The sequence below is a fragment of the Numenius arquata genome, chromosome 12, assembly GCF_964106895.1.
Source record: "Numenius arquata chromosome 12, bNumArq3.hap1.1, whole genome shotgun sequence".
Taxonomy (NCBI): domain Eukaryota; kingdom Metazoa; phylum Chordata; class Aves; order Charadriiformes; family Scolopacidae; genus Numenius; species Numenius arquata.
Window position 1 is genome coordinate 22491952 of NC_133587.1, and position 15661 is coordinate 22507612.

The following is a 15661-nucleotide window of genomic DNA, read 5'->3' on the forward strand; positions in this document are numbered from 1 at the left end:
ATGTCAAAACAGGTTAAAACAAAAATACCCTTTTAACCCTTTATCAAAAGCACTTCAGGTTTTACCTACATGAGAAACTACCTCTTGGAAACTATAGTGATGCCACAAATGAACTAAAAATATATGCAGATAGCAATAAAAGGTTGTGTTCAGAAACAAATAGTGACAAACATTTGCTGTACAAATATTAACTATTTTTAAAATTTCAGTATTTCTAGGGAAAAGTTCAGCTTATTAGTTAAATGACAACTGTGCTAAAATGCCAACATAAAAATAATTATTTCTATTTGTTTTCCTTCCTATACAACCCACATCCTAAATTTTCCCTGCTTTTTTTATGCTCAGTGGCTTGTTAAGCAATTCTTCTGATTTGTATTTGTTGAAAATAAGACCAGAGACTGGTTATCTTAAACTGAGAAAACAATGGAAATCTAGAACAACGTTTTCCACAATATTTTCTGCTTCACTTCTTAGATCAAGTTAACCAGCCAGATGAACATACCTTGCCAATAAAAACTACCAGGCCCGCCTACTATCAGGTCTCCATTCTACAAAAAGCAGAATTGAATAAAATTACACAACAAAAGAACACAACAAAATTAAGTATGCATGGGAAAAACAATTTAAATGACCAAAAGAATATCAGAATCATGATAGAGGAGAATAGCCCTGTTCAAGGAAAGGATGTAGGTGCATAGATGTGCAGGAAAATCCACAAGTAAATAAAGTTAAGATCACCCTATGCATCTTCACTTGAATGAAACCCATTTTTGTTACACTAACACAGCATTCTGAAAATTGCTAATTATTTGTAACAAAACAAAGTCAACATAAAAGAGGATCTTCACATTCAATGAAGCAACAGTAATGCTTTATAGAGAAATATACTTTTGTCTACCCTACAGCTAGGTCTTTACTCCTCAGCAATTAATAATGTGACTAACAATGTAGGTGCAGAACACTAAAAACAATGTCAATGATCAAAATTATGTGAGGTCCTGGTGCTGTAATATGGGCACAGATAATAACAATAGTTGCAAAGTTTATTCTTTGGCCCACAATATTGTTTCTGGACCCTCTTGGCATCCCTTAAGCACTTTCACCTCCACAAGAGAACAGGCTTAATGACTAGTCTGCCTCCAAAAGCATCTTTGTACGAGCTATTTTAACTTTTAAAAACTAACTGGTGCCTGCTAATTCTTTCATGAAAGTCAGGTCTCTAGAGAGCATTGTAAAGGGGACACACTGAGACAGAAGCACATACAACTTTTCACCTATTTATCTATTAAGATAGGCTGAGCAGTGTCAGATCGCAGTGCTGCAAAGAGATAAATAGGTGCTGATTGCAGTGTTTCTTCCATTAATGAAACCAGAAAGTTCAAAGCTTGCAAAGGAGGAAAGAACTTGCTGCAACTTCACAAAACTTTTCATATGCAAGAGCATCGGGATAAACTCTTGATCACTAAGACAGTGCTTGAATACTGGGGATATATCAGAGTTACCTTTGGTCAAAGTATTTCAGAAGCAGAATCTCACCTTGTAAAAATCTAAGCTGAAACCTGCTTGACAAAAGCCTTGTCCTTCAGGATCTGCATTGCCTGCAATTATGAAGGTAGAAGCATTTTATTGACTTCACCATACATGTGGAAGACAGCTCACACACCCCTGAAGCTGCAAGGTTGTAAATGCAAAACTAGTAAAATATGTGAAAAGATGTGCATTCTTTTTCAGAAGAGGCAGAGCAAATCAAGACCTTCTACAGAACCCTGAACATGCATCCCCTTTGAGAAGGTTTTGAAAAATAGGACCAGTTCTTTGGGATTTTCTCCTCGCGCTACCAAGGAAGGACCCTTGCAACAACTACCAGGGATTCAGTGTGAATTTGGCTGGAGATACAAAAGCAAAAAACTTGACAAGAAAATCCCCGCCACCACAGTCGGCTCTACCATAAACACAAAAATAAGTGTTGCCTAAGGCATTCTCAAAAAATGTTGACATAGCGGATGACTCGGCATACATCAATGTTCAGACAGCATCCTGCTTATCTGCATTATGGCAAGGGAAAGGGGCACGTGTCCTTCACAAGGGCCAGCCCTTAAATTTACACACATTTGCTCAATGACAGCTGAAGTGTAAGCTAATTTTGGATGCACATTTGTACATGCAAAAACATCTTTCCTGCTTCTATTTTTTTCTAGTCTGCAAATCCTTATATAATTGTAGCAAACGTGTTGACACGCATTTTAGGGCTCTTCTGTGAGCACTGGAGTGCTGAAGTCTGCGGGATTGGGAAAATGAGAGCAGAAATGGCCACCTGAACTCTTTTTGAATAGCATAAGCCTTTGGCAAAGCCCCAGTGAGACATCAGAAGTGCATAAAGCACAATCTTATGGTCACTATTTCTTACAGATTCAGCTTCTTTCTGTACCTGTCCATCCACTGACGAGGCTTAGGCTTTAAAAGAAAGACTTGGCAGCACAACTCAGTTTAGAGCTATGCTTCAATGTTAGGAAAAGAAAGCCACAGAGTAACACTGAATGTACATGCAAATGTCTCACATTGCTATAGGTGTGCGGATTTTCTGGCAGACCATGAAAAGCATTATTGGGCTACATCATCACACGTCTGTCAGACATCAGGAAAATCCAGCTACGTGATATGATGCTGTCTCTAGATCTTCACAGGAAAGAGACCTTTTCATTACGTGAAGTAAGTGTTTGCTTTTTCTGTAAAATGCCTGTTACGTTCTTGGCAAAATAATCCATGAGAAACTCGAAGGCAGGAGCAGTTTGCAGTAAAGGAATGGTTAAAAGGTGTGTTTTGAAATTAGCCCATGTGCACATGGCAAGAATGCTGCAATAGCAGGGTCTCTGTACAAGGGTATCATGACAATAAGAATCATGTCATGATACCACAGGGGTACCATGACAAGGAACTACATTCAGACTTCTTGTTTTATTAGCACATACAACTTGAAACAGCTCCCCATCTCAGCTAAACTGAACAACATCACAGCTTTGCTGTGAGGGTTTCCCCTGGAAGAAATAGGTAAGCCCATCATATATGCTCTCTTACACACATTACCTTTAGAAAAATAACTGAAAGAACAATTCCCTGCTCTGTGAGTGCAGAAACTGCCACACACCCAGCCCAGTCCAAAGTCCAGTAAAGTCACTGGATACTTCATATTGATTTTAATAACTGGGAGCACTGAGGTAATGAGAGTATTAATAATCATCATAAACACTTAGACATAGGATGATGAAAAGGATGAGCAACTGATTTAATCTAATGTGTGGTACTTTATGCAGACTTCTAGGTAACTGAACTTGATTCTAAACATACGTGCACTGTTTTGCCCTATTCTCCAAGAAGTAAGGCCCAGAGATTGCTACCACATCCACAGAGAAGAGCATGGAACAGCAGTGCTAATGTGCATACTTTCTTCCATGCTGGAAGTCCTTCATAAATGCACTATTGTAGGTGATACTGGCATGAATGGTGTTTCTGTGGAGGGTCTGGTCTTCAGATGGGGATCCTGCGATGAGAGATTTCTACTAAGCATGAGCATGAGTAATTGGTTTAAAATGCTGTCTGGTTCTTATCTAGATCTGTTTGCTACATTTAAAAGCCATTAAATTGAACCAATTATATCTCATCACTATAACTGTATAAGTTTAATTTACTTAATTTCTCCTCTTTCAATTATACAATAAAGCATCCAATTGCAGGGATATAATTTAATGTTGATTTTTCTTTAAACCCTCATCCAATGCAATAATGTCACATAGTAATCTTCATTCAACCAAGACTGTGTGAAGACTGAAAGGATGAAAACACTGAGTGCAATATCAATTCCTCCAACACAAGATTGTTCCTATTAATACTTACTGTTGCGACAAGGTGAATATTCAGCATAGGCACTGAAGTTCTGAATTGCTACGTAGCAGGTGCCAACGGGGTCTTTCTCAGGGCTATCTTTAAGGGTTCTCCAATGATATAAGGGAGCACAAGCCTATCAAAACAGAAATGATATCTCACGTACCTTTCATATACTCATGCATTGGGCAAATGTTGGTTTTTTTCAGTGTACAAGGATTCTACAGTATTGTATCATTTATGTAGTAATGATCATAACATATTGACAGAAGGAAATGCAGGACCACTGCTTCTTTTAATTTCATTATAATCTGAAAAGCACAGTCTGATCTTTCACTCATAGCACACTCATAGCAGGTGAAATCTGTCAGGGACTAGAACTCAAATTTAAGCATATGTTACAAATACCCTCTAAGTCTGCTTCACAAGTAATATGTTTGCCTTATTACTGCTCGCTGCACAGGACTTGATCCCATAGTTTAAGATGTAGATCACATGCTGAAGACATTCCTGCTTCTGTCCTGATATGTCTTAAGATAGTGGCCATTGCAGTAGAACTGGTATGATTCTACTCAGCAGATTTGTCAGTGTGTTGTGTCATGTCATGTCATGTCACAGTCATCAGATTGTCTGCCTTCTTATAAAACCCTGGTTCCCATCTCTGGAGAGATGAGACAGCTCTAATGCATTCGACAGTCTCTCAATGAACAGGTTTTCTGCTAAATAAATTTTGGCTAGTGAACTAATATTTAATTTTCTGTGTTACGGTAGTGGTTTTACTAACATGACAGTGTAAGGATAAAAGATAGACAGGTTGTGTCGAGAGAGAGACTTTTTTGCTTTGAAGTAATTCAAATAATTGGAAAAATAGAGGAGATAAACTGTCAGGTATGAAAGTCATTCTTCAGGGATTCCTGTGCCCTAAAACTTGTCAATTGTCTGAGGAGGAGAAGACACTACCTCTCCCTACAACCTTGTCTCTCTAAGACACAAATAAATCCTCCATTCATGCCCTACTTCATCTTACTTTTCCAATCAGAAACTTGTCTATCTCTGGCAACGCGTTGTTATTATTCACGTTACTGTGTAAGCCTAAATTCTGTAATCAGTTCCAGCTTGATGAACCACTGTGCTACACACAGACTAACGGACCAGGGACTCTTAACATGCTCCTGCCTAAAAGACCTTACAAGTTAAAACATACCAGAGGGCAAAACTAGAGTGCAGAAAAGAGGAGTATGTGTCCTGTGAGGGTGATTTTAGGTACATTTGACATTGAACAAACTGGATTGAAACAAAAATTATTTATAATCATATACATTAATGTAATGCAGTTTACTATCATAGAATCATAGAAGAGAATAACAGAATCATAGAATAGCTTGGGTTGGAAGGAACCTTTAAAGGTCATCTAGTCCACCCTGCCCTGCAGCGAGCAGGGACATTTTCAACTAGATCAGGTTGCTGACGGTCCCATCCAACCTGACCTCGAATGTTTCCAGGGACAAGGCACCTACCACCTCTCTGGCCAACCTATTCTAGTGTTTCACCACCCTCATTGTAAAAGATTTCTTCCTTCTATCTAGTCTAAATCTACCCTCTTTTAGTTTAAAACCATTACCCCTTGTTCTATCACAACAGACCCTGCTAAAAAGTTTGTCCCCGGTTTTCTTCTAAGCCCCCTTTAAGTACTGAAAGGCTGCAATAAGGTCTCCCCAGTCTTCCCTTCTTCAGGCTGAACAACCCCAACTCTCTCAGCCTGTCCTCACAGGAGAGGTGCTCCAGCCCTCTGAGCATTTCGTGGCCCTCCTCTGGACCATTCCAACAGGGCCGTGTCCTTCTTATGTTGGGGACTCCAACTGGACACAGTACTCCAGGTGGGGTCTCACCAGAGCAGAGTAGAGGGGTAGAATCACCTACCTCGATCTGCTGGCCACACTTCTCTTGATGCAGCCCAGCATACGGTTGGCTTTCTGGGCTGTGAGTGCACATTGCTGGCTCACGTCTAGCTTTTCATCCACCAACACGACCAAGTCTTTCTCGGCAGGGCTGCTCTCAATCCCTTCATCCCCCAGCCTGTATTGATACTGGGGATTGCCTTGACCCAGGTGCGGTACTACGACATTAGTAGTTTAAAAAACAAAGTTCCTGACACCTTGATTAGATTTTCTTTTTCTCTCCTGTCTGTCTACAAAGATTAAAAGACAAAGTTTTCTAGCTTCAGATGGCAGTGGAATCATCTTACTTGATCAGTTCAACTCGATTTTATTGACTGCTTTCATTTTCTGAGTTATATACATAATCTGTTTTATAATTCATGCATAATCATAGAGTTGTTTCCATAATCTACACATAGAGATCTATTAAAGATATATATTTGAGAAAAATAAACATTGTCTCCAAATGAATACCAAATGCAGAAGACTTACCACAACTTTTTCTTTATGAGCTTTGACTGTTGCCCCAAACCACTGATTTGTCTTAAATTCAATAGGTTCCTTGGTGCCATTGACTTTAATTTTCCTGTTGTCTGATAAAGAAAGAAGCGGCATGTTGACACCTTAATTTAAAAAGTATTACCCTGTGAATTACAGATACAAGCGAACAGACTAATGGATATATTACATTGCATCCACTGTCATTGTCCTACCAGCATATTAGGAAATGGACATCCTAGTATCATTTAAGCTCTTTATTGGTCAGTGGAAAACAACTTAAATTCAAATGTAAAAATTCAAAATAATTACACTTAAACTTCAGGAAAAAAATATAAAGAACTGGAAGAAGAAACCCTGTGTTTCCCCCTGAAAAAAAAAAATTACGTGAAATTTATGATGGAGAATGAAAAAGAATCTACAAAAAAAGGTGAAAAGCCCTAAAAAGTTTTCTCCTATGTGGCAGAAACCTTCCATGTAAAAAGCATGTTCCACAATTAGTTTTTGTCAAACAAATGACATTTCTCAGCATGCTTATTCAAAGACCAACACTACAGATAGCAAAAGACTTCGTTTTTAACAGAATTACATGTGTACACACTGTCACAAGAGACAGCTTCTTAATGTTGCTTTATATACACTCTTACAGATGTCAGTGTAAGAGAAGCCATCTGGGCAATGACTCAGGCCAATTATAATGCATTTCAGGTTTTAATAAAAAGCAGACATCCCTTCCTTTCACCCTTAGTTCTGTGAAGTAAACTGATTTCCCATATGTTCCATGAGCTATGCTCTTCCCTTACCAGTCATTCCTAATGAACTTCTCAATTTATACATAAGCAGGGCATTACTCCTTCCCCCTTGTATCTGCATTCCCTTGTGTTTGTTTCTGGTTCCTATCAGGAGGGCTTTCACAAGAATCAATCCTTTTTATTCACTCTAAGTGAAAATAAAACCATAGACCGTCTACTTTGGAATGTAGAAAAAAAAAAGTAATGTCAGATTATATTGAATGGATTTACATACATTTAAAAACAAAACAAAAAAGAAGAAAAATGCAGCTGGTATAATCGTCACCTTTAAAAAGCCAACACTTCATGGGATTTGCACAACAGGAATAAAGGAGATATCTGAATGCTTTCCTGGGATCTTGGATCACCAGTTACCTCACCTCGTGGTAACCTCATAAATGTTACAGGTATAAACTGAACCATAAAGAAAAATGCATTATATCTGTTCAACAAGGGTACTCCATCTCTGTATTTTTCCAATAAACATGAAGAAAAGTTGAATGAATCTGTGAAAGTTTGAAAGTCTCTGAGAAAACGTCTTCCTTCATACAAATATTTGTTTCTGTGGTGCACCAACTAGAGGACCTAGTATGGAAATCCATGCTAAGAGAGATGAGAGGTAAATTCCAGGAATATTTAGATGTTAAAAATTCAGAAAAAATAATTTAAAATTACTCTAAAAATATTCATTTAAAAATACATTTTATTTAAGTTAGGCCTCAACTTTAAGAGTGTGGGAGACAGTGACTCAGACACACTGCATTGTAGGAGCTGCCAGCTTCTACCTAATTGTTGGCAAGACCACTTCTGATTACTTTTTCCAGTGAAGCCAGACCCATTTCAAACTTTAAAGGTTTCTTTTTTCTTTTTTTAATGCTCCAGCAAATCTGAACATGATCAATGTCCACAGATGAGGTCTTGATAGAAACAAAGCTTTTGAAGCTTGAAGATCAGCCACGGTCAGCTTACAGCAGCCAGTGCTGGTCTGCCTCTGAGGATACTCACGACCAGTGTTCTAACTTAAAAAGAGCTTTACATTTTCAATCAAGACAGCACACTTGTGTACTGCCAAAGTATACTAAAATTTGAAAAGAAGTTAGGTTTTAAAACTAGGGCAACTGTGTGCAGAATTTATAAAATCCATAGCTGAATCCATCAGTAAATCTGCAAAAACCATAAACATACAACCACCCTGCTTAGTGGCATATGATGTAACGTGAATCCTTCATCATGTGGCATGGGATTTTCATTATAAAATAATTAATAAAATATCACAGACACACAAGTTAATAAATAACTTTTTTTCCCTAGATAAATCTTTTTTGACAGAAATTCTCTATTTACCTTTGTTCAGGATCCTTGCTGGAGCTATGGAGTCGTATTCCCAGTTTCTGAGGCTGTGCCTTAAAATACAGTTTAGTCTTTTGTGTGTAACAACCATTCAGCATTTCAGATTGCTGTGGACCAGCTACTGCCTCCCCTACAACTTTATCAAAATGAAGTTATATACATGACTAACTTGTCTGAATACATGTGGACTGTCATTACTGTGGCCTGATTGTATTCAATTAAACAACGAGTCTCTGAACTGCAAATGTCCACTTTGGAGCTCGTCATCCACTTACAACAGAGGACGTGATCTAGGGCACAGTTCTTCTCCTCCTAAAGCAAATGTCTGAGAAGGTCAGAATAACAATGGCCTAAAAGTACTTAATATTTTTTTTACCACCTGTAGATAGACAGCTTAGACTAGGCTCAGATAAAAACTCTGTTCACTCAGATAAATCGCAATCCAGTTTAAAAAAAAACAAACATAAAGTTGCTATTTCTGTCTTTGGTACATTCCTCAAAATTGTGTTATCTAAGGATTTCAAAAAATAACATGTCTGTATCCTGACAACACCCTTCTATGACAGGGAAATGTCCCTCTTGGTGTTATTTATGGGCATCTGAGGCCCACAGGCTATGTCTATACTGTACCTTACCCCCAGCCTAAGCTGTATCTCTGTGAGCAGCAAAAACTTGGCTTGAATTCAGGCTGCATTCAAACGCCATCTTCTCTTCTAGAAGAGAATGCCTGGCCCCTTTCAGGAAGGAGTCCAGGCTATCTTATATCACCAGACGTGACACTAGTGCAAGGGTAGCTAGAACAGGAGGCAGCAGCTGGGCTGGGCACACAACGCCTGAGCCTGTCCACGGAGTGCCAGGGCACCAGCTGGATTGCTTCAGAGCCAGCCCAGGAGCTCTTCCAAATGGTCAACAGTCTGGATGACTCACAAATCTGGCTTGAAACTCAGCCCTGGAGTCACTCCTAATTGTACTGCCTAAGTCTGTATCGCAGACTAAGGCCCAGACAACCAGGAATATGCAAAGAGCAGAGAGATGTGTAAGTATAAATTCAGGTGAATATCCTTAAATGGCATTTCAGCAACCCAAAAGCATCTCATTTTCTACTGCAGGAGCCAAGACTCCTATAAATTGGCACTGCCCCACAATCCAGCTTCAGAATCAGCTCTGGAGACGGTGAAACATGATTCTCAAAATCAGTATTCCTTCACCCAGTCTTTTAGATTTGAGGTACCTACGGGCTACTGAAGGGGAAAAAGCCCCTACTGCCAAAGCAGTAGCTGGAAAAGTAGAAAAATATGAATCCAGACAGTGAAATGCAAGAACAACAGTGTAGAGATTAATTTTTAGGAATTAAAGTCTGAACCTGGAGCAAGTGTTAATGCAAATCCATTATTTGCATACATTAGACTAAGTTTGGCACTTTCTATGGGGATTGGTCTCCTCTCAGTCACTGAGTCAGCACATTATAAACTGTTTAACAGGCATGAACCAAATATTACCCTTACAAATATTTCTTTGTTGTAGTAATCAGGATCTGCATAAAAAACAGATGTATTTGCAAACACTGATAGTGGCTCATTGTGATTCATTCAGCTCTTGAAAACTAGAAGTAACAAATGCAGCATCTATTATAATTTGAAACTACTCAATTGAACAAAAGCAAATAAAAATATTTTAATCAAATTAAACACAGGGAAACAATGCTTCAAATCAAAGCAACAAATCCAGCTGTGTAATACACCTGCAACTCTTTCAGGTGCCATCCTTCAGGAGCTTTGAAAAGTATTATCTTTACTTGATGTGTGTTTGTCTGTACATACTGGATGAACACAGAAGGCCATTAACAAGGCACCCGCAGCACGCTCAGTTACACTCTGCCCTCTAATCTGTACCCACTCACACTACATCCAGGATGAAAAATCCCCTTCAAATACCTGTTTTGATATATGCGCGCGTCTCTCTGTATCTGTGCACATCCATACATATAAAGAAATATAGATAATGTAAAATGTAATATATATTTCATGTATTTATACATAATTATACATACACAGAGTAGAGGTGAATAATCACATCAACCTATCCATATTTATATAAAATGGGAATACAAACATGTAAAACCAACAAACATTTATATTTATATAAATATATACAGGTCAAGGAAAGAGAATATCCCACTCACGTGGAGACAACACCTGGAATGCTACGTACAGTCCTGAGACACCAGTACAAGACTTGCGGGCGTTTGGCCCAGAGAAAGCAAAGGAGGATCTATCTGCACTTCATCCAGTGTTCAATAGGTAGAGAGAAGGGAGAGCCAAACTCCCATTTGAGGTACGCAGCTAAAGGAAAATAGGCAAAAGAAGAAAGTTACAGCAAAGGAATTTCAGATTAGATATAAAGAAAATACTCTTCACGGTGAGGGTGATTAAGCACTGGCACAGATTCCCTAGAGAGGTTGTGCCATGTCTATCCTCGGGTAGTTTCAGACCTTGGCTACACAAGGCTCTGAGCAACCTAATTTAACTTTGAAATCAGCCCTGTTGCATGATTAGGGTCCTGTCTTACAGGAGGGAAGAGGGAGGGAAGGGTTCATACTGGCACGCATGGTCCCGTATTCTAAAAGTGAGGGAAGAGAGGGGGTCTTGTCAACCATGGCAGAGTGATACTTTTCTGGTACCACTACCAATACCCCGCATTGCTAAGCAAAGGGGAGTCAGTAACATTCACAGGGTCATTGATATTAGACCCTCAACAGAAAGACTGAATACAAATGCAAAGCTAAAGACTGTGATCTAGGGAACCAAGCCAAGCAATTGCCTTCAACATTTATGTTGTGGAAAAAAAGGACTCCATAGTGTTTAGAGACAGTAGGGACATGCAAAACCCTCACATGATGAGAAGAGTTGCTTCTATTTTTAGATTTATCTGATTCTGCAAACATCTATTTAATTTCTGGTTTTTATTGTGCCTGAGATGCTATTCATATGAGTTATTTTAATTTAATAGATCGTATCTAGAGAGTTTTATTTGGACTTTCATTCCACAAATCAAGAAAAAAAAAGAACCATCAAACCCAATAGGATTTTTTCTCTAAGTACAACCTGATCAAAAACAAATTAAGACCTCAGGGTTTGAACTAACATAGCTAAGGGTATTTTTTCCATTCTTTAGATAAGGCTGAGACTTATAAAAGAAACCCATGAGGGTCTATTATAAATCAGTCTGCTACAAGTGATCCATGAGGCTCCAGATAAGGTCTTACTGGCATACTGGACTGAAATGTGTCAACATTTAAAAGTACAACAAAATTCTCCCTCAGCACTTCCTCTTGAGATGCAAATTCTGTTTTGTAACAGGATTCTAAGTTTTCCCTAGAATCTTACCATCCTTACAGCTAATGATTTTTTCATGTAACTAAACCTCTCGAGTCCCACAATACATCCTTCCCTTATACAGTACCTGGGTTCTGTTACAATCAGCTCGAATGCTGGCCAGATTAGCTCATGTTTTTTATCAACTGCACGCTTGGCCAGAACTGATCTACATCCCCCTCCTCTGTTCCTCTTCAGATGCTGTTCAAATTTTCTCCAGCTAGTTCAGAAAAATATAACCTATTTTACTAAAACCAGTAAAGTAAATGGATAGCAAAGACCCCAGAGAGTTCTGGAAACTTAGGGGAAGTGATATCTAAAATTCTCTTTAGGAGCTAATTTAAAACATGAGAACTTGTTGCAGTCTGCTAAGTATTACAATTAAAAGTGACCATTATAATGAGTTTCTGAAATACGAACTATTAGCTTTTTACCAGATTTCAAATAAAATAGTGCACTTCAGGGGGCATTTAAGTTTGCTTCTGGCTGCAAGATGCTCTGAGTGGTTCAGAAGTTCCCCAGCTAATCAACTGGGGAGAAAGTTTTCTTCGTCTTGCTCTCCTGCTACCTCTCCTGGCAGCTGAATGGAAGAGCACCCAGCTTAAACACAAGGACTTGGTAACTCTACCTCGATGCTAAAGCAGAAATAGTCACTGTAAACCTCATTTCATAATGGAGAAATTGAAAAGGAGAAGTCAGCTTTGTGTAGGTAAGACAGGAACGACAGATCACAGGTCTTTAATATAATGCCAACGCTTGTTCCCATCCTCTCATTGAGTTTCAAAGAGTATCAGCCTTACACTGCAACGCAGCAGGACAGCTTCACAGAGCTGGGAAACAAGGGAGAAGAGTCTCTGCCCTTCAGTCCGTATCTCCCGGAGTAAGGGGATACTAAAAGCCTTTCCATTATACTTTATCTCAGTTCCCTGCTGCAACAGAACAGGCTAAAGGACCGGTTGTGCTCTCAGGGGCAGTGCTTTCAGCTTCTGCCCAGTCTTGGCCCCGGCGCCCAGATTTTGAGAGCTTTAAAGAACTGCAAACATGGGACTGCAGAGTCAGTGCTGTATCAACAGCAGGAAACGTGGAGAGTTCCTGCTAAAGCCCCTTCTTGGCTGGAGGCCATATCACTGGCCGCCCCATATGGGAATGTCCGGTTACATGACTTGCTTATGGATAGGTTGGCCCAAATCCTACAGCATGCCAAAATTTTATCCTCCTTCCCTCTGTCCTCTTCCCTCCTGCTCCCCTGTCCCTTGTCAGGAACACTACTTCATCAATAGGATTAATTATTGATGTTAGTTTGCAAGTAAATCACCTCATTGCTTTTGGATTAGCTACTGTGAAGAACACAGATAGTTGACCTGAGGAATTAGTAACAATCTGGGAGAATTACCCGTAGAACAATTGCAGTTAGGTGGTATGACTTTTAGGAATGGGCTGCAGATACTCCTGCACCTCTATTAACTTCAACTAAGCCAGAGTAGCTTAGCCCACGCGTATTTCCACATTAACACAACTTACGCAGCTGCTCACAGCACTCAGACCAGCTTGGGCATCCTAACACATGCACAGTGCAAGAGATGATTTCACAAGCAGTCTTCGTTTTGAGTATCAGTGCTAGTAGAAAGGAACCCAGTCTGTGTTTGACAGCTAGAACATGGCACACAGAAGTAATGACACATTTTTTTATAGGTGTTTTCATCTCTTTCACTGGGAATTGAGTAAATACTGAGTGTTCCTGTTGGGCATAGACCAGTAATCAATGCAATGTCTACTCCCTCACGTGATCTTAGTTTCTGAGAAAAGAGGAGTGAGAGAGCTTCACAAACCATAAGGATTTTTCTTTTTGTCATTTAAAGCTTACATGACCCAAAGAATAGAGTTTAGTCCTGAGTGTCACAGCCTGTGTGACTGCACCTTGCCAGTGACTGTGGGTGCAGCCCTTGCAGTGTCAGATCTTTGACCTACTGGGGAACACTACAGTTGTCCTGTACAAGCGGCAGGATGTCAGGTCCATTTAGGCTTAGCATTTGTATTCTCCCATTCGGGACTCTATGGCATGCAGGATATAGAATAACTTTATTTAAACTAAAACTTTAGTTGTTTTAAAAATAAGAAAGATATCATTCACAGAGAAAAACAAAACTCTACAACAAAACAGCCTTTACAGGACCAAAGACCATCCTACCTCAGTGCTTACCATCATAACACGAACCTAAGTAAGCCAAAGTTTTTCACTAAGGTGTCAGTCACTTGGTTCCCTCAAATCACTTTCTGAACAAGCACCCCCTCTATCTAACGCAATATATACTTTACAAACTCTACACATTCCTTTTTTCATCTTTCCCTTCCTTGACTTATGAGTGTGCTCTTGTTCATCATTGCCTTTTAACAAGCCTTAAATGGTTGTGGGGAGAGATTTTGTTCCTTTTTAGTTTGTGATACTTTACAGCCTCATAACAAGGCATACCTCTTCATCCATTCAGTAAACGTCTCAATATCTGTAAAACACAGGATAACTATAAATTCGTACAATGCATCTCCACACCTGTAACACCATGATATTTGAAAATGCCAAGAATCTTGACTGAAGCCATCACAGAATAGTAGCCAGTGTCCTCACTGTTTTCATTTATTAGGACAGCGATATTAATAGTGTTAATACAAATAACACCAAAGTATTTGCAAACGAAGGAACCCTTCCTGAAATTAGTTTCTTGTGGAAACAGTGAAGTAATCTGTACAGTTACATAAGAGTCTTAAACACTTATTTGTGTCGGTAGCAATCCAAATAACATCCAAGTGCACTGTATGTTCCCTCCTCAACAGCAGAACGTAACTTGCATTGAACACAACACACCTAAGCTTCGTGTATCCAGCCCTCAGAAATAGAAGACGTGAGCCCTCCTGCTCATATGTAATTTAAGCCAGTGGTTTTCAACCACCTGGATTTGTTGATCCCTTGAATTTTTATGTTACAGTGGAAATTTCACAGTTTCTGTGACCTGCAGCAATTTCACATATCTAACTTGGGATACAGTATATGTGAATCTGCTTTTCTTTTGCAAATCCTGTAGAATTTAGAAGTCCTCCATTGAACTCTTGTGGCTGAAAAATACTCATTTAGTAAATTCTTTATCTATCTGTTGGGTCACACTGCCTATTAAATGTTATTGTCTCCCTTTCTTTCTAGTTCCACTCAATTTTTGCTTCTGGTCTTAATTAAAAATGCCTTCAATTATTCAGCGGTTTTCTTTCTTTTACTGTGCATAGTGACTCTTACTGAAAAAGCTGATATTATTTGGTTAGAGTCAAGAAAAAAGTACTCAAAAAAGGAAGCTTTGCATAAAAATGTATTAAAATGAAATCCTCCAGCTCTGAAGAAGCCTCCGTAGTTTTTTGGTTTTGTTTCAGAGAACATTCCTAAAACTTTCCAAGACTTTTAAAAATCTCCTATGAGGCATGAAGCATTAATCTTTAAAATTAAAGCTGCTGAATTTCCAGTCTTCTAACAATTACTGCCTGGTTTTGTTTTGGGAGAAAGGATAATCTTGGGGTTAAGGCATTGGAGGAAGAAAAAAAAATCCCGAGTCAGTTCCCAGTATCATCATCAACTTCCTGTATGATCTTTGATAACCCAGACTGACTTTTTACTGCTTATCAGAATAAATATAAAATTAGGAATATAAATATAAAATGGGAATAGCAGCATTTCTGAGTGATTTTGTAGGGAGAAGGTATAGTAAGGACAAGATGCTGGTACAAGAAAGAGCCACAAACTGAAAATATCCCTCATATTTACTAGGGACTGTCTAAGTCCCACTAGGCATAC

The 15661-nt window shown here is 39.0% G+C and overlaps 1 protein-coding gene across 1 annotated transcript in view; it reads right to left on the reverse strand.

Moving 5' to 3' along the window:
• Positions 1 to 15661, reverse strand: part of ITGA8 (integrin subunit alpha 8) — a 115005-nt gene that overhangs the window by 96695 nt on the left and 2649 nt on the right. Inside the window, exons 3-6 of the mRNA XM_074157027.1 lie at positions 6309 to 6409; positions 3892 to 4015; positions 1537 to 1598; positions 503 to 548 (exon numbers count right to left, since the gene is read on the reverse strand). Of these exons, the coding sequence (XP_074013128.1) occupies positions 503 to 548; positions 1537 to 1598; positions 3892 to 4015; positions 6309 to 6409 (333 nt within the window). The remainder of the gene's footprint in view (positions 1 to 502; positions 549 to 1536; positions 1599 to 3891; positions 4016 to 6308; positions 6410 to 15661) is intronic.